This window comes from Lissotriton helveticus, chromosome 7 (genome assembly GCF_964261635.1).
Source record: "Lissotriton helveticus chromosome 7, aLisHel1.1, whole genome shotgun sequence".
Taxonomy (NCBI): Eukaryota; Metazoa; Chordata; class Amphibia; order Caudata; family Salamandridae; genus Lissotriton; species Lissotriton helveticus.
The window spans coordinates 160,137,478-160,162,082 of record NC_136068.1 but is presented as its reverse complement, the minus strand read 5'-3'; the positions used below and the strand labels follow the sequence as shown (position 1 = coordinate 160,162,082).

At 44.3% G+C, this 24,605-nt stretch overlaps 1 protein-coding gene across 1 annotated transcript in view; it reads left to right on the top strand.

Annotated features, from left to right (window-relative positions):
• Positions 1-24,605, top strand: part of SLC9A8 (solute carrier family 9 member A8) — a 409,071-nt gene that overhangs the window by 193,135 nt on the left and 191,331 nt on the right. Inside the window, exons 5-6 of the mRNA XM_078651847.1 lie at positions 5,345-5,428; positions 24,457-24,558. Coding sequence (XP_078507973.1) covers positions 5,345-5,428; positions 24,457-24,558 — 186 coding nt within the window. The remainder of the gene's footprint in view (positions 1-5,344; positions 5,429-24,456; positions 24,559-24,605) is intronic.

The window sequence follows — 24,605 nt, the reverse complement described above, 5'->3', positions numbered from 1 at the left end:
CCCTTGCCTTCGGCTTGGGCCTTTAACGCTGGAGAGGGCCTTTAATAGCCTGTATAGCCCTCTACGGCAGGCTTTAAGGCTATATTGTGTTGCTGACGTAAGTGATAATTGAGACATCAAGACTGAAACCTCTTGTTACCATTACTCTCCTCCTGTTGTCTAGCCACAACCAGTGAACCGTCAGGGGAACACAAGCTCTCTTGTCACTTCCTAACAAACACAGTCTTCCGGCGAGCACTTCAATTCTGAATTGAATGTACTACCTTTAAATCACTGTCGTGATTTCAAATCGCAGAATTCATCGGAAAGCACAACCTTGATTGAGTTGCTGTCTAAAGTGAAATGGTTCTTGACCATCATGATAAACCTGCCTGACCTGTCTGTTCCTCTTTACCTGCTTGCACTGAGTAAAAGGTTTTTCTGATAGAAACACCTAGCTGTAGATTATTTGTCTTAGAATATTCTGTAGATGTCAGAAAGAATCTTGAACATCTTGAGCAGTACCTCTAGGTGCCGGTGGGTAGCGTTGATTGGCTCCCCTTTGGCATCACCCGTGTCAGAAGTGATGTCATGGTGCCATATAAGTGCCATCCCGGCACTCTGACATCAGTTCCTTTCCACACCAACTGTGTGGATCCGGAGAGCTATGTCACAGGCAGATGTCTGTTTCTGTTCTCCACTTGGTTTATTTCTGGTGCCGGGGTTCAGGTCACCACTCCAAGGCCTGAGCCAAGTGCAGGTCGATGCATCCCAAGGTGATTCTCGAGTGAGCAATGAAGCTCCTGGCAGCATGGCAGAAGAAAGCTCCACACTGTTCCCAGCCCTGTTCCCATGGAAGATCTCGGCCTGCTCTCTGAGCCGTTCCTTCAGATGTTCATCTTTGCATGGTAAGATCTCTTCCTCCAAGTATTGTAGGTCCAAGAAACGCAACGCAAAAAGAATCTGAAGTGTTCTTTGGATTTGCCACCCAAACACTATGCAGCTAGACCTCACTCCACCTGCGAAGCCGACATCAAGACCCACGCCACTTTATTCTGAGTTGCCCACAGTGACACTTGGCAAGTTCAAAGAATTTTACAACACTATGAATACCATCTTTGGTTCATCATCTCCCTCGGGGTGTCTTCGGGCCCCACGGAGCCACAAGGTACCCCTGCTGGGTTATCGCTTGGGGGTCTGCCCCGACTCCAGCCCGGCACTATGGATTTGTCCCCAGATCCAGACCGACGCCTGCACAGGCTTCTCCACCCCAACTCCCTCCCCTCTGGCGCCACTCAACGAAGAGCCTATCCTCATCCCTGACTCAGAGCTGGCGCTGTTCGACGTAATTGGCGGCACAGATCAGGCTCTACCCAAGCCCTGGACTTCCCGCCACTAGATAGTCTCTCCCTCCCTAAAGGGGCAGATGAGTAGGAAGAGTTTGGTCCAATAGAGAAGGACCCATATCAAACTGAAAACTGGTACGAGGAGCTTTGTGATGCCAATAGTTTAGAAACTACCCCAAAGTCTGACATGCTTCCCCTTCTGGCCCAGTTCCCAAAAAAGGTGCATCCTTTGCCACTGTGATGCCACTGGGCAGTGGAGGTCCTTGACCTACAGCTGCTGGCGATTAAGGTCAAGACCTCCTGACTGAGTTGTTTCACACAGGAGCTGGTTTTGGGTGAGCTCTTGCTCCCCTTCAATGAAGCCCTCACCAATGTTCTCCTCAGGGCCTAGGCCAAACCTTCCACCTGTGATCCTGTGCACTGCAGGATTGTGTGACACCATTGCCTATCCTAGGAGACCCACCTCAACATCTGAGGTCAACCCAAATGCTTTCCCTTCCACCCCACCGGCCAGGGAATCCAATTCAAGAACCCAAGAGGCTAGATACCTGTGGGAAGTACATTCTTTTCATCCACCAGCCTAACCTTGCATTCGGTGAACACTGCATGCCTCTTGGGCCGTTACTCCCATGGAGGGTGGGACTCTGTTGCACAGCTGCTTCCCTTGCTTCTCGAGAAGGGACACACTATCCTCAACCAGGCCCTTTTGGATGATCATCGGGTGCAGGCTGGGGACAACAGACTCCCTAGGTAGAATACTATGGCATCTACGGTGGCACTGAGTTGTCATGCCTGGTTGCGGTCCACTGGGTTCTTGGGCGATGTCCAGGCATACCTGATTAACATGCCCTTCTGTCTTTTCTGCCTATTTGGTGACAAAGCAGACACGCCGCTCAAGCTATTATGAGAAAGAGCCAGGTCACCACCAGGTCTCTTGAGATTTCTCTGTCTGCCCGGCCTCAGCAGCAGACCTTCCGCTCCTACCGTGGACATCGTTGGGGCACCTACGGGTGTTTGCTCCCACTGGTACAGCAACCTGTCCAGTACTTTCATGGAAGGGGCTGTGGATCCCACAGAAAATGCTGGTGCCAGGCCCGGCGAGCTGTCCAGTACCACACCCCAAGCCGCAGCTTTTAAGCCTGTTTAATACACCCTCCATCCATCACAGATGTCTCATTTGTGGCAGGATCAGGCACCACCTGCCCCAATGGTCTGCATTTACCTCTGACAAGTGGTTGCTTCCAGTTGTGTCAAAGGGGTACGCCCTCCCATTTGTGAACACCCTCAGAGTGCTGCCTCTCCCTTCTCCGCGAAGAGCAAGCTGTTTTGGCCAAAGGACCAATTGAGAGGGTTCCTGCATCAAAAGTAGGTTGTGAATGCTATTTCTGATACTTTCTGGTGCTGAAAAAGGACGAAGGACTTCGTCCTATCCCAGATTTGTTCCCTCTCAACACCTTTCTACGGAAAGAGAAATTCAAGATACACACCCTGGCTCAGGTCTTGTCTAGCCTGGACCCTCGAGACTGTATGGTAACGTTGGATTTTCGGGATTCTTATTTTCACAATCTATGCCTGGCGAGCCCACAGCCATTATCTGCAGTTCACCTCTGGCCAAGAGCATGTTCAGTTTGTTGTTTTCAACTTCGTACTCACCAGTGTTCCTTGAGTGTTCATGAAAGTGATGTGGTGGTTGCAGTTCATTTTTAGAGCTCGGGGCATAGGGATGGGGTTCCAGTCTTCCCCTATCTCGATGACTGGCTGTTGAGTGTTGGCTCGCTTCTTGCAATTGACATCCACCTCCAGACTATGGCAAACCTTTTGCACTCAGTGGGGTTTACTATCAGCATGCCAAAGTTGCACTTGACTCTTTCTCAGACACTCCCTTTCGTCTGAGTAATTCTGCTTATAGGTCATTTTCATGCCTACCACCCAGAGCAGAGAGTCCACGATATTCGGACTATGATCCTGATGGTTCAGCCTCAATGCTGGATTTCGGCGAGACTCACTGAATCTGCTGCCCTCCTGCATCCCACTGGCCATCTTGGTGACTGGATTGGGGTGGGACAGTATGATGTCCCGAACTCCCTGAGTATGAGCATTATTCCTCTAACCAGGATACCCATTCGGGAGGCTCTCCTGCCGCAGCAGGAGGGCAGGGATCTGTGCATGGAGATTGAGTGGCAGTAGTTGAGAGTTTTCAGTCTTACTCCTGAGGTCTCTGATGTCATCTTAACAGCCAGATGTCCCTCCACTAAAATGTTATACTCCTGCCATTGGGATAAGTTTGTGGCCTGGTGTACCTCTCGTCATGTGAACCCCCTTTCTGCGTCACTGTTGGAGGTGTTGCTGTTCGTTTTATCTCTAGCCCAGCAAGGACTTGCCCGGGGCACTGTTACGGGTTACGTGTCAGCCATTTTGCATTTCCTGCAGTTGCCGCACCTACCTTGTCTGTTCAAGTCACCTATTTTGACTCTGTTCCTGAAAAGTTTACAGCACTTGTTTCCTCCTACTGCCTTTCTGATGCTCCAGTGGGACCCCACCTGGCCCTCATATTTCTGAAGTTTTCTCCTTTCAGGACAGTACACAGCTGTCCTCTGTGGCTCTTGACTCACAAAACAGTCATTTAAGTGCTCATTACATCAACCAGGAGGGTCAGTGAGCATCAAGCTCTGTCTTTCCACCCTCCTTAGACTAGCTTTTTCCCTGACAAACTAGTCCTTTGGAAGTTTGTCTTCTCCCTTCCTAAGGTTGTTACCCCCTTTCATGGTGGCCAGAGCATCACTCTGCCTACCTTTTTAGCATCACTCTGCCTACCTTTTTAGCCTTGCCTCATCCTTCGAAGGAAGAGGAGAGACTCCATCACCTGGACCTGTAGAGAGCTTGTTTGTTCTACACTGATCACGTCAAAGACCATCAGGTGTACACTCGGCTCTTCATCAAGTTCACTGGAATGAAAAAAGGCAAGGCTGTGCAGAAGTGGACCATCTCTTGATGGATTTCACTGAGCAATAAGAGCTATTGTGCACTAGCTACAAACCACCCTCCTGAGGGTTTGCGGGCCCATTTCACCATGTCTATGGCCGCTGATACTGTATTGGCACGCGGGGTACCTGTACCGGACATCTGCCACGTCACTACGTGGGTGTCACTTCATACATTCATGAAGCACTACTGCTTGGATTGTCAGATCCGTTGAGCCGGGCATTTTGCTCAGTCGGTCCACCAGGACTTTTTAGTTTGAGCCACTTTCCAGACCCACCTCCTGGGAGATGTTGCTAGGGTATCTATTCTGAGGTGAGGAGTTTGCTGTTAGATGTGTTTATCAAAAGAACAAGTTACTTACCTTCTTTAACACTTTCCCTGTTGCAGACTCTATCTTCTAATCACAGATTCCTCATCGACCCTCTCATCCTTCCGAACAGGGCTCCTTACCCTAAAGCTTCCTTTGGAATCTGCACACTGGTCACGTATTGGTTTTATGTTGTCCCGCTTTTTTGCGTGTAAATAGTCACGAAAGAAATTGATGTTGGGTTGGTGCTTATATAGGCACCGGGACGTCACTGCCCACGCAGATGACACCACTGCAGAGCTTATCAATGTCACCTAACGGTACACCGAGGTACTGTTTAAGATTTTCCAGATTCAATCTGGTGCCTGGTGATTATTTTAATGTGAGGAATCTGCGGTTCGATAATCTCTACCAGACAAAGCGTTACTAACGGTAAGTAACTCGTTCACCAGAAAATCAAACTTAATAAATGAAAATTATATCTGTGACTTAATGGAGTGCATTGGAATGGGATGCTTGCAAATTATTTGACAATGTTAGTTTAATCTTTTTCATATTTTTGCTTAATAATTTTCCTCCTAAAAACCAATGTTATAGGTAATATCATTAGCGACCTAATTTTTGACCAGTCACTTTGCTTTATGTTTAATGCAGTATAAAATGGCTTTTGTAGATCGTAAAGAACAGTTAATTCTTGTACTCTAAGAATTCTTTCTGTTCTATGTTTTAGGAGGAAGAAATGTTTCGGCCAAACATGTTTTTTCTACTTTTGCTACCTCCCATTATCTTTGAATCTGGATATTCACTACACAAGGTAAGTGTGTCCAAGATAAAGTTCAAATGTATTTTGGTTTTGCTGGTTATATTTATTAAGGAGTTTGGTAAGTTTCAGCTAATAGGCTACCACCAGCCAATTGATCTCTTTGAGTAGAGAAGAGAGGATAAGTTCAGAGAAATGAAATTAGTTTGGTCTTTGAAATGGGATTGATCAGATATGAATGGGTTATTTCTCAAAACGAGGCCCAGGATGACTTAGATTTCTTTGTAATTGTTTATGGATGGAGGTAACGTTTGATCTATTTCACTTTCTCTTGGAAGAAAGCGGAGTGCCACATACATTTACTTTGGACGTTTGTATGTTCCACAGCGAGGGTAGAACAGTAACAGGCTTAACCAATTGAAATAGCTTTGTTCGTTTGGTTTTGGTTTGGTCTGTGTCTGTTCTTATGAAGGTGAATTTGGCTTTGAAGATTTGCGTTTTGTATTTATTCCTTTCAAGGTATCCGACCGTTAGGTTCTCCAGAAAGTGATTTGTTATGTGGTTCAGAAGGTTTTTCTTTCTTCATTGGGATCTTTTGAGTATTATTTGGCTGCTTAATTTTCCCTTTTTTTGCTTTTTAATTTTTTTTGCAGCCTTTAGAGGCCACATTATCCGAGATCTTACACTTAGTCTTGTTGCGTTGATACATGATATCATGTAGACGGGGTGATTTGAAACTCAGTCAATTGTAGGTGTTAGGTTTCTTAGTTCCCTGCTTGTGTCTTTTTGGCTAGTGCTGTAGCTAAGACTTCTCTTTACTTAGGTTAAACTAGAATGAGAGTGTTGTCCAACCATTAGACAGACAACATAATTGATTAACAGCTGATATAGTGTTATGGTGCAGTTCGTTTTGGTTAAATAAAATACATCCTGGGTAAGGAAGCACACTTTCAAATAGTGAGTATCTGACTGTAAAGGGCTCCTAGTGAATATTGTGGATATGGAGATGGTGTTTAATTTTTGATGCCAATGCTAATATCTGCTTCTATATCAAGCTTTAGGCATCTAGGCAGCTACCCTGTTCTGGATTGTATTCCCTAAACGTTCATGTTGCCAAGTGATTGAAATGATCTTGAATTACAGAAAAGTTAAATTTTCACGTTCCGCTATTTGTGCCTGCCAAAGAGAATCCTCTAATTTTCACACTTACTCCTGATCTTTTCTCTGCTAATTGTCCGTGAGCACAAAAAGACTCCAACCCCATAATGAGATCATGCCCACTGCTGTTTGTATTTATTGCACAACTTCAATACAAGAATACAAGTGGGGTTGCATAGTAAACTATTTTTTGTTAAGCTCTATTGAATAATGCGGCCTGTCGTGGGAAGATTTGTAGGTTGCCTTCTTCATTAGTTTCATGCCTTTGTTTAATAGGAAGTCTTCATTATCTGAATCAAAGACACGTAACCTCTGCTTCTGTAGTAGGGGATCTCTGTGTATAGTCATAATCTAGTGAATAGTCCCGCCCATGTGCGAGGACCCCGGCAATCAAAAATAATCTCTTAAGTTGTCAGAAAATTGCAGAACTGCAAAGACACTTAAGAGAAAATGTAAAGACAAATAATGCAGCCTATATCCACAGGCTACACTGTCCAGTACTTCAACTAGAAAATTCCACCAAAAATCCACAAACAGCAAAGCCTGTCCAGATTTCCCTAGCTTTAACTGCAAAACCCCTCAGAAATGATAGAGAGGAAGGCATGGACAGACAAGCCCCATAGGCTGCCATTATGTGGCTTAAATAGGATACTGTGCCTTTAAGAGAACCTTCCAGAACTTTCTCCCAGTATCCCAGAATGCATAGCAGGTCTAACTTACTTTCAGTTCTTTTTTCCGGCTCCTGCTTACAGGACCCTGGTGCATTGAGCTCTCCCTTTTCAAGGGTTTATTGGAGTTTTTTTGTTCACTTTTTGGATTTAAAAGTGTTCTCAGTTGATTCTTGGTAATTCCTTTTCACTTCTGTGTGTTTGTTCAGGCTTTTAGGGATCTAAAATGCCTGCTTATTTCGACAAGTGCCCAGCATGTGGAAGGAAGAAGGCCAAGACTGATCCACACGACGTCTGCATTCTTTGCCTCCCTGAAGAGCATGTCCCTGAAGATTGTGACATCTGCCAGACCTTTTCTACAAGGACCCTGAGGGAAAGGCTAAAAATTAGGCTCCAAGGCCTGGAAGAGAGGCGACTGCAGGCTGCAGGTGGGTCTGGGCAGGCTGGGAAGGCTCCCTCTGCCCCTGCTGAGGCCTCTGGGGGGCTCCCCAGAGGCAGGAAGACCAGCAAAAGGTCCCGGTCTCCGTCGATGTCGATAGCATCGACGAGGACGTCGAGAGGGATGACGACGGTGTGTTCCCCTTCTCCCCGGGGCTCCGGGTCGAGACAGCGTGGAAGATCGACGTCGAGAGGCCTGGCTAGGCTGCTGTCGAGGTCACCGCCGACGGCGTCGTCGACGTCGGTGTCAAAGTCGAGGCATCGCCGTCGACGAAGGCACAGGCGCTCGCCGTCGAAGCGACACCGCCGGTCGCCGTCGACCAGTTCGCCGTCGGGGGGATCCTCGGCGTCGAGGACTGTGAGGAAACGGTCATCGAGGAGGAAGAGTCGACGCTCGCCATCGAGGTCTGACCGCTCGTCGTCGAGGGGGCGACGCTCGTCGTCGAGGAAGAAACACTCGACGTCGAGGAGACGGCGTTCGACGCCGGATTCGAGGGATCGCCGTTCCACGCCTGGAAAACGACGCTCGACGTCGAGCAGGAAGAGATCAGCGTCACCGAGGATCTCAACCTCCTCTAAGCGGCGCAGGAGGGATTCTGGCGCCAAAAGTCACGCTGGATCTGGTGAAGGACGTCGGAGACGTCGCTCACGCTCTGGAGGGTCTGGATCACAGGCCCCTCCCTCAAAGAAGTCAACGGGCACGGTGTACTCGGTGGTATATACACCGCCAAGGCCTGCAACCCCTCCACCTCTACCGAAGGAGGCCCCTCCGGCTAATCCGCCGCTCCCTTCCCTTCCTCCGCTACCCCCTGCGGGGCAACCTCCGCCGTCGGTCCCTCCTCATAGGCCACCGAGGTCGGTGTCGCTGCCTCTGCTTCCGACACCTCCTAAGGGTACGCCTACTCCGAAGCCCCAGGATAGGCCACGGAAGACGCCTCCACGGAAACCGGTGGAGCGCCCACGTGCTGGGAGGTCGCGCTCCCGCTCCGGAGAAGGGAACGTTCGCGTCACAGGTCTTCCACACGATCTAGACGGCGCCACAGGAGACACAGGTCTCGTTCACGGACCCGGTCGTCTGGGACCAGGGACTACTCCCCGACCTTGTCGGATTCGCCGGACACGAGGGTTTCACCGATCGATGATCTGGTGTCCTTCCAGGACGTACTGTTACGTGGTGCGGCGAAATTGGGCATTACTTTGACGGTGCCCACTCCCAAGACATCAGTCATCTTCGAGACGCTCCACCAGAAGCATTTGTCTCGGCCGTTACTGCCACTGGTGCCGGGTCTGGAAGAACCGGCCATGGATCTTTTCCTCACTCCAGCGGTGACTAAGGCGGCACCTTCCAGACTGCAGAAGAAGTACCGGGCTCCGGACTCGGACCCGGCCTTTCTAAGGATGGAGCCCCCTCCAGACTCGGTGATTGTGACGGCGGCGCGCAAACAGGATGCCACCACACCTTCCTCCACAGTTCCACCAGATAAGGAATCTAGGTGGTTGGATTCGTCTGGGAGAAGAGTTTGTGGGACCTTGGCGACCTCAATGAAGGCAGCTAGTGCCACTGCCTTGTTGGGTCGGTATGACAGAGCCCTCTTGGAATCCCTTCAACAGTTTGTGGATCTCCTACCACGGGACAAGCGGGAAGACTTCCAAGAGGTGCTAAACGAAGGGATGTTGGTGGCGAATCAAGTCATCAGCGCTGCAGCCGACTCTTCTCTACTGGCGGCGCATGGTTTCTGCCACGGAATTAACCAGCGACGACATGCATGGCTCCGCCTTACGTCTCTGAAACCGGACGCTCAGCAAAGGGTTGCCAATCTGCCATTCTCTGGCGAAACCCTGTTCGGGAAGCACGCTGATGATGAAATGGCCCGCATGAAGGCGGAGGCCGAAACGCTCACAGCGGTGGGTTTGGAGAAGCCCAAGGAGACCAAGAAGTCGTACCGTCCGTTCCAACGTCGGTTCGGTGGTCAAGGCAGAGGGCGTGGCCAGTCTTCTGGACAACAGCAGCAACAACAACAGCAGCAGTTCAGAAGACCATTCCAGAAGCGCCAGAGAGGCAGAGGCGGCCATCAGTCGGCCCCAGCGACTAAGGGCCAGGCCGGGTCTAGGCCCTGAGCACTTACTTCCCCTACAACTGTTACCCGCTCCGGTGGGGGGAAGCATCCAATTTTTTCTGGCAGAGTGGAGAAAAATTACTCAGGACAAGTGGGTGCTGAATATTTTTTGCAATGGATACAGTCTTCGGTTCACCAGCCCGCCTCCATCGATTCCTCCGGTCGGCTCACAGTATCAACTGCGAGAGCTCCAGGCGGAGGCCGATATCCTGTTAAGGAAAAGGGCGATAGAAGACGTACTTCTGTCTCAAAGAGGAAGAGGTCTGTACTCCAGGTTCTTTCTGGTTCGAAAAAAGGACAAGAACGAGTTCAGGCCCATTCTGGATTTGCGACAAGCGAACAAATGGATTCGCAGAGAAAAATTTCGCATGCTGTCATTGCATCAGATTTATCCTCAGCTGCAACGGGGAGACTGGCTGTGTGCCATAGACCTCCAGGATGCGTACTTCCATGTGCCCATTGCACACAAACACAGGAAGTTCCTGCCGTTCCAAGTCGGCGCCAATCACTATCAATACACAGTACTGCCATTCGGACTGAAGTCTGCGCCGAGGACATTCTCAAAGTGCATGGCAGTGGTAGCCGCACACCTAAGAAAGAACAAGGTGTTTGTCTACTCGTACCTGGACGACTGGTTGATCAAGGCCTCCTCCTTCACGGAAGCGCAAGCACACTTCCAGAAGACGTGCGTTTTAATGAACAAGCTGGGGTTGCACATCAACATATCCAAGTCTGTCCCGACTCCGGTCCAGTGCATTCAGTACTTGGGGGGCCTCCATCGATACACTGTCGGCAAGCGTGTCTCCTTCGGAAGAGCGACGGTTATCACTGCTTCGGAAGGCTCAGGCTCTTATGACCTCTCCGTCCACGACAGTGAGGACGGTGTCTTCTCTACTGGGATCGATGGCCTCTTGCATCTTCCTGACGCCACATGCGCGGCTGCACATGAGACCGCTGCAGGAGTGCTTGGAGGATCGGTGGGATCAGAAGAGAGGATCTTGGGACGACAAGATACGACTGTCTCTGCATGCTATTCAGTCTCTGAAGTGGTGGTGTTCAGCGGAGAATCTCCTCAGAGGGGTTCCCTTCCACAAGGACATTCCCACTCAGACTATCGTGACGGATGCTTCTCTCCAGGGCTGGGGAGCGCACTCCGGAGACTTACAGATACAGGGAACGTGGTCCCCGACGGAGTCCACGTACCACATCAATTTCCTGGAACTCAGAGCTGTTCACTTGGCACTGAAGGCTTTTCACCCGTCCTTCCAGACCGACTCTCTGCTTGTACAGACGGACAATACGACCACGATGTATTACCTCAACAAGCAGGGGGGCTCGAGATCGCGCACCCTGTCGCAGGAGGCGCAGGCGATCTGGCACTGGCTTCTGGCTCGAGGGCTGACGATAACGGCTACCCATCTGCCAGGTGTGCAGAATGTTCAGGCAGACGCACTGGGCAGACTGATTCAGGAAAACCACGAATGGGTCATAAACGACGAAGTACTAGGAGAAGTCTTCGCAAGGTGGGGGACTCCAGACGTAGATCTGTTCCCTACCGCCGAAAACAGCAAATGCCGAGACTTCGCCTCCAGGTACTACCAGCCGGGGACGCTGGGGAATGCATTATGGATCAACTGGTCGAACAGCTTTCTGTACGCTTTTCCACCCATTCCCCTGATTCCGACGGTTCTCATCAAGCTGTCCCAGTCCAGGGCGCGGATGATACTGATTGCCCCGGAATGGCCCAGACAGTGGTGGTTCACGGACCTGCTTCACCGGTCTCTCCTTCCTCACATGCGGCTGCCGTGCAGGCCGGACCTTCTCACGAAGTTCGGGGGGCTGATGTTGCACCCCAACCTCTCGTCTTTGAGTTTGGCAGCATGGCCATTTGAATCTTCCTGCAGATTGTATGGACATACTGAAGGAGTCTAAGAGACCTTCCACTAGGACTTCTTATGCGTACAAGTGGAAGAGGTTTTGTATCTGGTGCAAATCCAAGAACTATGACCCGACGACATGTAAGGAAGATGTCATCCTTCCTTATACTCATCAGTTGGCGCAGTCTGGCCTTAATGTCCATTCTATTAAGGTTCATCTTGCTGCTTTGACTGCCTACAGGAAATGCCCTTCACAGACTTCCTTCTTCCAGATCCCTGTGATCAAAGACTTTTTGGAAGGCTTGAAGAAAGTTTTCCCTCCTGTCAGGCTTCCTTCGTCTTCATGGGAATTGAATGTGGTGCTGTCCAGATTGATGAAGGAACCTTTTGAACCTATTCATAAGGCTTCGTTGCAGCACCTGTCCTGGAAGGCGGCGTTCCTCGTGGCCATTACATCGGCGTTGTGTTGCCAAGAACCTTATACTGTATTTCATGCTGCTAAGGTTGTTATGCGTTCTCACCCTAAATTTCTTCCCAAGGTTATTTCTGATTTTCATGTTAACCAGACCATAACTTTGCCTACGTTTTTTCAGAATCCTTCGTCTCCAGCGGAAAGGTCGTTACATTCCCTGGATGTTAGGAGGGTATTGAAATTTTATCTGGATAAGACCAAAGATATTCGTAGGTCTGACCAATTGTTTATCAATTATGGATCAGTCAGGACGGGTCTTGCGACCTCTAAGCAGTCTATCTCTAGGTGGATTGTGTCCTGCATACAGCTATGTTACCAAAAAGCTAATAAGACCTTAGGAGGTAAGCCTAAGGCTCATTCCACCAGGGGCAAAGCTGCCACGACAGCCTTGCTCCGTAATGTTCCGATTGCAGAAATCTGCAAGGCGGCCACTTGGAAGTCGGTTCATACCTTTGCTAAGCATTACTGCCTGGACACTGATGCCAGAGCAGACGCTCAGGTTGGACAGGCTTCACTGCGAAATCTGTTCGCACAATAGTGGTGTTAATTATCTTTTCTCCACCGCCGCTTTGGTGTGGGGATGGGCTTGCCATTCTATTCACTAGATTATGACTATACACAGAGATCCCCTACTACAGAAGGAGTAGTTTCTGTCCTGTAACTCCAGTTCTGTAGTAGGGGTATCTCTGTTATAGTCATAAGCGCCCTCCCGCCTCCCCGGTGGAGAGAAATGTTCCTTTAAGGAATGCGACAGGTCTGGCGTATTACGCCTTCAAAAAGAACTGAAAGTAAGTTGGACCTGCTATGCATTCTGGGATACTGGGAGAAAGTTCTGGAAGGTTCTCTTAAAGGCACAGTATCCTATTTAAGCCACATAATGGCAGCCTATGGGGCTTGTCTGTCCATGCCTTCCTCTCTATCATTTCTGAGGGGTTTTGCAGTTAAAGCAAGGGAAATCTGGACAGGCTTTGCTGTTTGTGGATTTTTGGTGGAGTTTTCTAGTTGAAGTACTGGACAGTGTAGCCTGTGGATATAGGCTGCATTATTTGTCTTTAAATTTTCTCTTAAGTGTCTTTGCAGTTCTGCAATTTTCTGACAACTTAAGAGATTATTTTTGATTGCCGTGGTCCTCGCACATGGGCGGGACTATTCACTAGATTATGACTATAACAGAGATACCCCTACTACAGAACTGGAGTTACAGGACAGAAACTACTCCTTCCACTCCCACCCACCTCCAGCGCTGCCGTCCACCACTGATACAGTGTCAGGTGGCCATTTTTTAAATGTTTTTTAAACAAATGCAAGATGGCTTTCATTAGGTGCGTGTATGCGTTGGTCATTGTGTAATGTTTTATCTTATGAAATTACTAGCATTGCAAAACAGTCACAGTGCATGGAAATTGCATGCATGGCCTCCACCCTGAAATGGTTATTGATAAAGCAGAAAGAAAAATAAGAGAACCACTGTGCTTATGCGCGTACACACAGTGGCCATTTTGCAATGGTTTTTTTTGCCAATTGGAAAAACAAGAAAGTATAAGTTTTGACATGCCCAGCATTTTTGTTTCCCAGTGACATAGGTGGGTACTATTGGTTCTGCCAAGCTTGTTAAAAAAAAAGGGTTTTAGTTCAAATATTGAAGTATATAAAAGTAAAAAGCAAGGAATCACAAAACATGGGCACCACAATAATTTAATCAGGTCATTACAGTTAAGACTGGTTATAATTAGATTGACCATTAGATGTGTGAGTTTTGGTTTGTCACGTAGAATACTTTTTCTAGTTAAGTAGGGTTTTTAGTTACTCGCAGTGGAGAATCAGTGACCCAAGAGTCAAAATAATGAAAAAGAAGGATATATGATGAGAAGTGAGAAGCATAGGGTGCACATGGAGAAAGGGTCGAAACTGTGGAAGCTTTGCCTATCCATCTGTAGGAAAAGGTAAGTCTGACTTGGATAAAACAATTGCAGACATGCTGAGTTTGAATAGCTAGTTTCTTCTAGTATTAGATTTAAGCGGGCTTCCACTTTTATATATTGAGAGCTTAGACCAAAGCTGTCTTGCTGAGTTAAGACCAAGTCAAAGGCTTTAGTAAATACTGTGTTGTCTTTGCTCCTTGTGAAGCAAACCCAGGCATACCACATGTCGTAGAATACTTTTTTCAGAGCTTTTTCATTCACAAGATGCACTTAAAACCCAAGTTGGACAGTACATCAAGGAGGGATAGCACCCGGACGTTGCAGGTCGGTAGGGGATTTAGACTCATAACTCCAATAGATACATTAATAATGTTTAGCTGATTACTACTCTGAAAATGGTATTGCTAGTCAGCTCAATATCTTTCTGAAACACCTGTGTAAGTTTGCAATTAAAGAATGTGTTCAGTATCTCTGTTTGCATCAATATAGTTCCAGCAATTATTCTTACAGATCATACCCACATTGAAAAGCTTATTGGAAATCCATAAGGAGTAGTGCATACTTCAAAATTTACATTTGAATATGGTGGAGCAGTTTAGCAGTATTAGTTGATTTCCATGTATTTGTCCAGGAGTCCTGAGAACTTGGTAGTTATGTTTTGCTCCCACCTAGTTCCATTTTGTTTCTGTTTTACTGTTTTAATAATTGTGGAGTTCGTTTTCATAAATAGTTTATAGATCCTGCTTACCTTGTGTCCATTTAATGATAGTTAGAGCAATATATTGAAAAGGACTGTCAAGCTTAATGCATTCACTTTTCTAGCTGCACATTTCTCACCTTTTGAAAATTTCCTGGGTGTCAGACTGGATACGGAAACATTTCAGCAGTAACTCGGCGGGCCATCAGGTGGAGCTGTGCAGCTCTACGCTGGCGCTGGCGCTGTTTAGGACCGGAAGTGATGTCTGGATCCTATATAGGTGCCACCTCTGTGTACTGACGTCAGTTGGTTGTGGAGCAGTCTGCACCCCCGAATACAGAGCCCCAGGAGAAAATTGATTGTGACCAATGTGCATATTCTTAGACTTGGGATCATCTAAATGGATAAATTCCAATCACAGAACGGGCAGAATGGGAGGATCAATGGGGAATCTGTGGCTAGATAGTTTCTACCAAAAGAGCATTACCGAAGGTAAGTAACTTGTTCTTCCGATAGACACCTATAACGTCCTTTTAAAGAAAATCTACTCGAGCAGCAGCAAAATGAACGTAAGTAGCTGCGCCGTGTGGTGCAGTTTGCACTGACTTTTCAGCGTGGAATGCGCTCCCAGCTCTAAATCACAATGCCAGCAGAGCAGCGTGCGTATATCCGTCGTTGGCGGAACTCCGAATAAACTCGCAAAGTTTTTATGTAACTCTGCGTAATTCCAGGGAGTCAAATTTCATGAGTTCTGCTCACGCCTACATAAAACCCTCTGGTAAGTTCTGTCAGGTTCTGTCACTCCTCCAACACTTATATGTAGTGAGTACAGACCAGAGGAGAGTTTGTGAGATGTCAGGTTGTTCTTATAAGTCTGCATGGTGACTGGCTACACTCATGGCCCTAGTAGTCATGGATACTCTATTGAGCTTCTCCAAAAATATTTGGATACACAGCACACGTTTATTGAAGTGACAAATCAGCTGTAGGTTAATTATCAATGATACAGTACAGGTACAAACAACCTAAATGCATGTTTGGTTTTCAAATTTCCAAAGTCAGTGGTAGGTTAAAACAAGAAGGTTGGAAAATGGTCCTCAAAGTTAGAAAGTATACCTATATGATGGCCTTTACCGGAACAGTTTGCTAAAAAATAATCAATTTCAAGTTTTAGCTTCAGTTGGTAAGTACATTTTTATATCCTCTAGAGAGAATAATTGTATAGTGTGAAAAGTTGTAAATAAATGTATAAGTACAATGGAGGTTAAAACAAGGTTTATTCATAAACACCCTAACCATCAGCTACCAGGCAGCAACTGATCACTTCAAGAATATTCATCATCTAAACATTCTAGGTTCCAAGGTACAGACATACAATACATATAAAGAGAATACTACACATCTTCTTTGTTATAACAAGATAGAACTTGCAAATAAAATACAAATAAAAACAGCTTCACAAAGCAAGTATCAGTATAACAGAATAAAACTTAATGCAGAGTAATGTACATAGCACAAGAACATGTAATGAAACTTTCATAAAGCATAATCCTTAAGATAAGATGGAATTTTCTTTACACGTGTGCTAGATCTATTTCGAGATACCACAGAACTATTAGAAGAGATAGAATGTTGTACACTAGAATTCATATTAGGATTGCATTTTTTAACAATAGCAACACGATTTAAATTCCAAATCTTTCCATTTTCCAATTTCAGAGAATTACTAAAACATTTGATAACCTTCATGGGAGAAGAGTATTTAGACCAGGACAAAGAACCTACTGGTGCTCTGACCTTTACTTCATCTCCAACTGCAACTTTTCCTTCTTTTACCCTTTTTCTTTCATCAAAACACAACTTATTTTTTAAACGCAATTTTAACTCTCTAAGTCTCCAATCACCAATACTATTATCCTTAACCCCTTTGCCCCAGAACATCCATGCCGGACTCAAACTAGTATTAGGAGTTTTTCCTTTGAATAATTCAAATGGCGTTTTCATGGTAGTCATCTGAGGAGAAAACCTATGCGCCATAATACACTTTTGTAATTCTTCCTTCCTAATCTAACGCATTAACCCTAGAAAGTTGAATATTTTCCTTTATCACCCTATTAAACCTTTCCACGGTTCCATCGGTCTCTGGGTGATAAACCGATGATCTTTTATGTTGTATTCCACACGATAACAAAAAATCTGACATCATACCTGAGCAAAACTGAGGACCATTATCTGACAAAAGAGTTTTCGGAAAACCTTCTCTTTTGAAAATTTCTTTAAAAAAGTCTATGACACATGAAGATGTTACCTCTGAAACAGAAGAAATCTCAACCCATCTTGAGTAAAGATCAATCACAACAATCAAATAAGGAGTTCGATGTTCACCCGAAAGTGGACCCACAATATCCATGGCAATGTCTTCCCAAGGTCCATTAGGAAGATTACGACAAATCATGGGAGCAGTGCGAGAAACTAAGATTTATCACTTATTTTACATTGTAAACATTCCCTCAACTCCCTTTCAATTTCCAAATCCATCCCTGGCCACCAAAAAGAACAACAAATCCTTTCCTTAGTTTTTACAATTCCCATATGACCTTGATGAGCCTCTTCAATCAACCTTTTCCTCAAAGAGATCGGTGGAATCAACTTTGAGCCCCTTAAAAGGATACCATTCTCCACAGACAACTCATTTTTAATCAAATGCCACACTTTAGATAAATCTTTTTCAAAATCAGAATTACATGTAACTGAAGAAATTACACTTTTTATCTCACAATCTTTACTACTCTCTTCCAACCATTCCTCTTTAAGTATAACACCTGAAGTAATTTCACATACATTTACCTCACCTTCACAGTCGACTTCCTCATAAACAACACCTTGAGAGTCATCAACCAAACGTGAAAGACAATCCGCAGATACATTCTCTACACCTGGTATATAGTTCATGTCAAAACTGAATTCGTGTAGACTAATAACCCATTTTCTGATTCTTGAAGAAACATTATCCAAACCTTTCACCATGAAAATCTCTCTTAGGGGTTTATGATCGGTACAAACTTAAAATTTTAGACCCCACAGAAAATTCCTGAACTTCCTTAAAGCCCACAATATAGCCAAGGCTTCTTTCTCAATGACCGAATAGTTCAGTTCTGCACCTCTCAAACTCCTTGAAGCACAGGCAATAAGCTTCTCTTGTCCATTTTTTCTTTGTTTCAAAATTGCTCCCAATCCCTTTGAACTTGCATCAGTAATTACATAAGTCTCCTCAAACGGAACAACTGCTTGCAAATCTGGAGCAGCAACTAAATCTTTCTTTATATCATCAAACTCCCTTTGACATTCATCCGACCACTTAAATTCTTTGTTTTTTCCTAAAAGATCTCTTAAACCACCGGATTTACTTGCTAAATTTTTAATGAACTTTCCATAATATTCCACCATACCAAGAAAAGAAACAACCTCCTCCTTATTTTTTGGTGAGACCAGATTTTAAATGGTATCAACCAATTCTTTCTTTGGTGAAATACCAACCGCTGATATACAATGACCTAAATAATTCACTTCAGTGACAGAAAATGTACATTTCTCATATTTTAAAGTCAAACCAGCATTTTCTAGTCTTTTAAGAACTGTCCTCAAAATTCTATCATGCTCTTCTTGATTCACACCATAGATCAACAAATCATCTTGATAGCATTTCACAGATTTTATACCTTTCAAAATGGATGCCATAACACGTTGGAGAACTGACGCAGCAGACACAAGACCAAACGGCATTCTCTTATACTTGAATGCACCCATCGGAGTGATAAAAGCCGTAAGGTCTTGTGAATCCTGCGTCAACTCAATTTGATGATATGCCTGAGCAAGATCAAGAGTTGTAAATATTCTAGCATCACCTAAAGACGATAATAATTCATCTATATTAGGCAAAGGGAATTTGTCCACTACAACTTCCTTATTGAGTGACCTTAAATAACAACATAATCTTATATCGCCATTAGGTTTATTAGCGACAACAATTGGAGCCAACCATTCAGTTGCCTCAACAGAAGTAATTATATCTTGTTCTTGTAATTTCCTCAATTCCTGTTCAACTTTTTCCTGAATAGCTATTGGAATCCTCCTAACTTTAGCAACCACTGGTACAGCATCCTTTCTTAACTTTATACAATGTTTATAGCCTTTAAGACAACCCAATTCTGATTGAAAAAGTTTTGGAAACTCTTCCATAAAAGAGTAATTTTTTGATACAATTTCCTGAATTTTAATCTGTGGATTAGAATTCGGATTCAGTATAACCCCCAGTAAACGTTGATGCGGCCACCCAATTAAACAATCACCAACTTTGGAAACATACACTTTTCCAACAATAATCCTTTCCTTAAATTCAATGCAAGCATTGAAATAACCCATCATGCTTATAGGGGCACCACCATACCCTCCTGCACTTACATCCATCTTTATTAACTTATTTTTCATCTTTAAACATTTTTCATAAAACTCTTTTGATACAATTGTTATACGTGCACAAGAGTCAAATTTCATTTCAAGTTCAATACCTTCAATCTTAACTATTCCAGTTGGATAATCCTTTTCATTTTTGTCCTTCACTTGACATATAATTTCTTTTATTTCTTTATTAAGTATTTTTTTTCCCCTTAGATTTGCAAAATTTTACAAAATGACCTTTTTTCCCACACCCATGACAGAGAAAACTCATTGCCGGACAGAACTTTGAATTAGCTTTATGACCAGATTTTCCACATCTAAAACATGTTACAGTTGACAAAGAAGTCTCCTCTTTACTTTTATCATTTACCGAGATCTTACTTTCTTTTACCTCCTTTATCTGTGAAACATCTTCCTTCACTTCTAACTTTTCTACTTTCTCCTCAGACCTCCCTTTGTCATTCTTTAATTCATCAACACATTTGATCATGTGTTCAACCCTCTTGGCTATACTTACAACCTCCTCTAGAGGTGGTTCATCCTTGATCCACAATTCTTCTCTAATTTTATCCTCTCTACATTTCAACGCAAGCTGATCCCTTAAACGTTCCTCATTTGCAGGACCAAACTTGCAAGTAGAAGATAATTTTCTTAACGCAGTTAAATACTCCTCAACTGACTCGTCTTTACCTTGTTCCCTTCTACCAAAATGATATCTTTCCATTATAGTACTTACACGAGGTAAATAATGTTTGTCAAGTTGTAACAAACATACCTCATATTCATCCAAACCTCTCTCTTCTTGATGAGACAAAGCAGGCAAATTTTCAAGAACTTCTTGCCCCTCCCCACCTAGACAATGCATTAACAAGGAATATTTTCTTTCTGCGCTTAAATTTGCGCCACAAACCCTTGCATAGTGTGCAAAAATCTTTTTCCATTTACTCCATTTTACCTTTGGTTCTCCCGGATCACTCAAAAAAAACGATGGAGTTGTTACATTCTGCATTTTTAAGTTTATACAAAAATTAAATGCACAGCACTAGATAGCTAATAACTTTTTGTCTCAAAATGCCTATAATCCAGATCAAATAGATATCTTCCTTAGCTATATATATATAAGAGATCACACTCTAGTTTGTATTACATATATATATATATACTTCTCCTTTAATTGAAAAGAGAGCAAACAATCATACAGCACGAAGAAATAAAAAATAAAAAAAAAATATTAACTTATTCCCAAAATACCACAACAATTTTCCTTCTTGGTTGATCACTTCCATTAGATTTCTTCAACTTTGAAACAATGACTGCCGCGCAAATGTTAATCCACACACATGAAAGAAACGACAGGTTCAGGCAGTTCAAAAATGACTTTTCCTAGAATGCGCGAAGAAAAGCAGGCGCTCCAGATCTCACGATGTCTCGTGCGTGCCCTTCGCCATCTCACGTTTCACGTTCTACGACGTCATCATTCCTGAAGAAACACCGACCAGAGAAGAGCTCGACTCGCAGATTTTCGAGTTCAAAACAAGAGGTAAACGGTAACAGAAACCAATGTTTCTTCCACTTTAACTCCACACAATTTTCATCTTTCCGATAATACCGCAATGTTACTCCTTCACTTCCATTCCTTCCCAACACTGCCGCGGGAGAAGTCACCATTACGATATTTTTTTTTAAATAAAAATGAAAAAAAAACTTCTCTTTGCTCTTTACAGCCGCTGGAGAAGGAATGATATAGAGTTTGCCACAACAAAATTATCGTAACCTCTCTTTCGACCTTTAAAATGCTTCCTCAGATTTAACCAACTGCCGCTGGGGAAGATCTTTAACCTCCCGTTCAAAACGTCAGCCGCTGGGGAAGCTCAAAGTCAAAATAGAAAACGATAATAATAAACGTAGTTCTCCAACTCCTCTTGTAAATTTTAAAAATGTTAATTTTCAAACCGATTTTCCATAAAGTCTAAAAATTTAGCTCAACAAATATGTCAATCCACTTAGCTTGATGTTAAGGTGTTCTTCTTCTTTTCTTTCAATCCATCCTGTCCTCGTCGCCAATGAAAAGTTGTAAATAAATGTATAAGTACGATGGAGGTTATAACAAGGTTTATTCATAAACACCCTAACCATCAGCTACCAGGCAGCAACTGATCACTTCAAGAATATTCATCATCTAAATATTCTAGGTTCCAAGGTACAGACATAAAATAGATATAAAGAGAATACTACATAGTGCACCATCAGTAAGTCAATAATCATTCGATGTCTATGTTTGGACATTGATCCACACCTTCTCTTTCAAAGCAGTAGTGTTAATCGGTTTTGAATGTAGCTATGAATATCTTTCATTTTTGTCCATATAAGAATTATGCGAGTGAGATATTGGTGTTTACATTGTTGTCATAAAACATAGCAAAAACCACAAGGTAATGGATGGAATCCTTGAATTAATCGCGGCCTCTGGTAATTGCTTGCGCTGCATCCCTATCCATTGTTTTTCGCCCACCCTACCACCACAGTTTGGACCCAGCCATATACAAATCAGTTCTGACCCTGTACCTCATGGGAACAGTCCAGCCTGAACCTTGGTTCCAGTGGCACAGTGAGCTCGGGACCCACCTCTGGGCATACCTGGCACACTCAGGACGTCAAATCCAAAAACAACAAGTAGATGAATGTAATGCTTGATTTAATTTTTGTCACTGGTAATCAATTGTAGCCACTCAGGCTGCTTCCCTCCATTGTATTTTGTCCATCATGCCACGTGGCCTCGCCGTTCAGGCTGGACTGTTCCCATGAGGAGCAGGGTGAAATCTGATTTGCATCTGGTTAGGTCCAAACTCTGGTGGGGGAAAAACTATGGATTGGATGTGGCCAGAGCGATTGCCAGTGGCTGAGATTATTTCAAGCATTCCATCTATCAACTTGTATCTGTATAAGAAACCGCGTCATCATTTTTAATCTCTTTAATCCTTCACTGAAGGCACAGCAGGAGTCAGTGGACTGCTTTACTAGAGAGATTTCGTATCATAGGGATGCATTTTACACTGCAGCAAAGTAATCCATTCTGTAATGACAGCTTTGGAAAATGAAAGACCAAAAGTTACAGCATGAAATTTATAAACAAAGGGCAAAATAAATCAGCCGAACAAAGAATTAGCTTAGATTTATGGTAAAATGTGACCTCACTCTAGGAGTAAATTGAATATCTTAATTGCCTGAATATAGAACAGTTGTACTTTATGAGCTAGTTTTAACAATTATATTCACCGATACATACATTCACTTTTAAGCATAAAAAACACTGAACCACAAAAAAACAAAATGTGCACCCTAGTAATTTTTCTTTTTTTTAGTTTTATATGGCGCAAACTTGACCCTAAGGTATCAGTGCTTTACATGAGCACCAGTTGCATTACATACGGACACATTAATTTTGTTAGACATGGGTTTCAAAGATTTGTTTTCTACAGTCAACTTTCTTTTATTTTGCCAAGTCTTCTTTTCCCCTTTGCACTAATGTTCTCTTTTTTTTTTTATCGTGGGCGCTGTTTTCAGAAGATGAGTATTATGTTATTACAAAGTGATATTGTATTTTTTCTTATGTGTAATTTCTGAAATAATGCTTTAACACATCATGCTGTACACCCCACTATGTCCCATTCCAATACACTCCAGTCCACCCAAGACCAATCCAGTCCACCCCATTCCAATCCAAACCAGTCACCCTGGTCCAATCTACTCCAATACTCCCAACTCAACCCACCCCACTCCAATCTGCCCCAGTCCAATTCGCCCCACTCCAGTCCAGAATAATCTGCCTCACTCCAATCCAAAACAACCTTACGAAATCCAGTCTTCCGCGCTCCAGTCTGCCCCGCTCCAATCCAAAACAACCTGCCCCACTCTAAAACAACCTGCCCCACTCTAAAACACTCTGCCCCACTCCAATCCAAATCAGTCTGCCCCACTCCGATCCAAATCAGTCTGCCCCATTCTGATCCAAAACAATCCGTCCCACTCCAATCCAAAACAATCTGCCCCAATCCAATCTGCCCCAATCCAATCTGCCCCACTCCAATCTGCCCCACTCAAATCCGCCCACTCCAATCCACCACCGTCCATTCCGATCCACCACAGTCCAATCCGATCCACCACAGTCCAATCCGATCCACCCCACTCGAGTCCAATCCACCCCAATCCAGTCCATCCTCTTCAGTCCAGTCCAATCTACCCCTTCACTCTAGTTCACACCACTCAAACTAACCTACTCTAATTCAATCCACCATACACCAGTTCAATTCACCCCACCCTAATCCACCCCATCTCACCCCAACCCAATCCACCTCACACCATTCAATCAACCCCATCCAATCTAGCCCATCCAGTCCACCCAGTCCAACCCACTCTGCCCTAATCCAATCAACCCCATCTTCTGCTGTCCAATCCACCCCACTACCTCAATTCACTCCAACCCACTACGTCAATTCACTCCAACCCACTCTACCCTAATTCACTCCAACCCACTCTACCCTATTCCTCGCTACAACACTGCACTTATATGAGACTCTCTGCCACTGAAACACCGACTCTACTCTGCTCAACTCTACGACACTCAACGCCACAAATATTTAGCCATGCTGAACAGCCGACACACTTGTGTACAACATGACAAAACCACATTGCCAACGCCAATAGCTCCTGTTTAAAGTTTCTACTTGGGTGCTATTTAATATTTCTTGAATTGACGAACTTAGAAATGTGCGATTCATCGGCATAGATCTTACAATGTTAACATCTCCCAGATAGTAAGCAAAACTTGGTCCTCCGCTTATTCCAAATGTGTCAGTTAATAGTTAATGTGTATAGATACCTCTTTACGTTTTTTTTTTAATTAGCATTATTTTATTCATTATTTTCATAGAGATTTTGTAGGGTTCGCCCAGAGCGCAGGGGATCACTTTACGCAGGTCACTGCTGAAGTGTGGTCTACAGGAACATGGATGGACGTTTTCCACTGCGCTGAAGATGTATAATGCATAAGTAGGTGGTGAATTGCAACAGTGCAGGTAGCAGTGTCCAGCTGGGGTGCACACCAGAAGTCACTCCAGTAATACAAATGAGTTCATATTTTGTGTGGATAAAGAAGCAACCAGGATGGGTAGGCAAGATAGCAGTGATGTAAAATCTGTCATAAGTTCAAATTTGTTCTTGTTTCAGATATTAGTATGTTCCATAGTCTCAAAATGTGTTTTGCTTTTCTTTACAGGGTAACTTCTTTCAAAATATAGGTTCTATTACTCTATTTGCTGTATTTGGAACTGCAATATCAGCTTCTGTTGTTGGAGGAGGAATCTTTTTTTTAGGACAGGTAAGATGCATTCAAGCTTGAGACCTAAAATCATACATTTAAATATG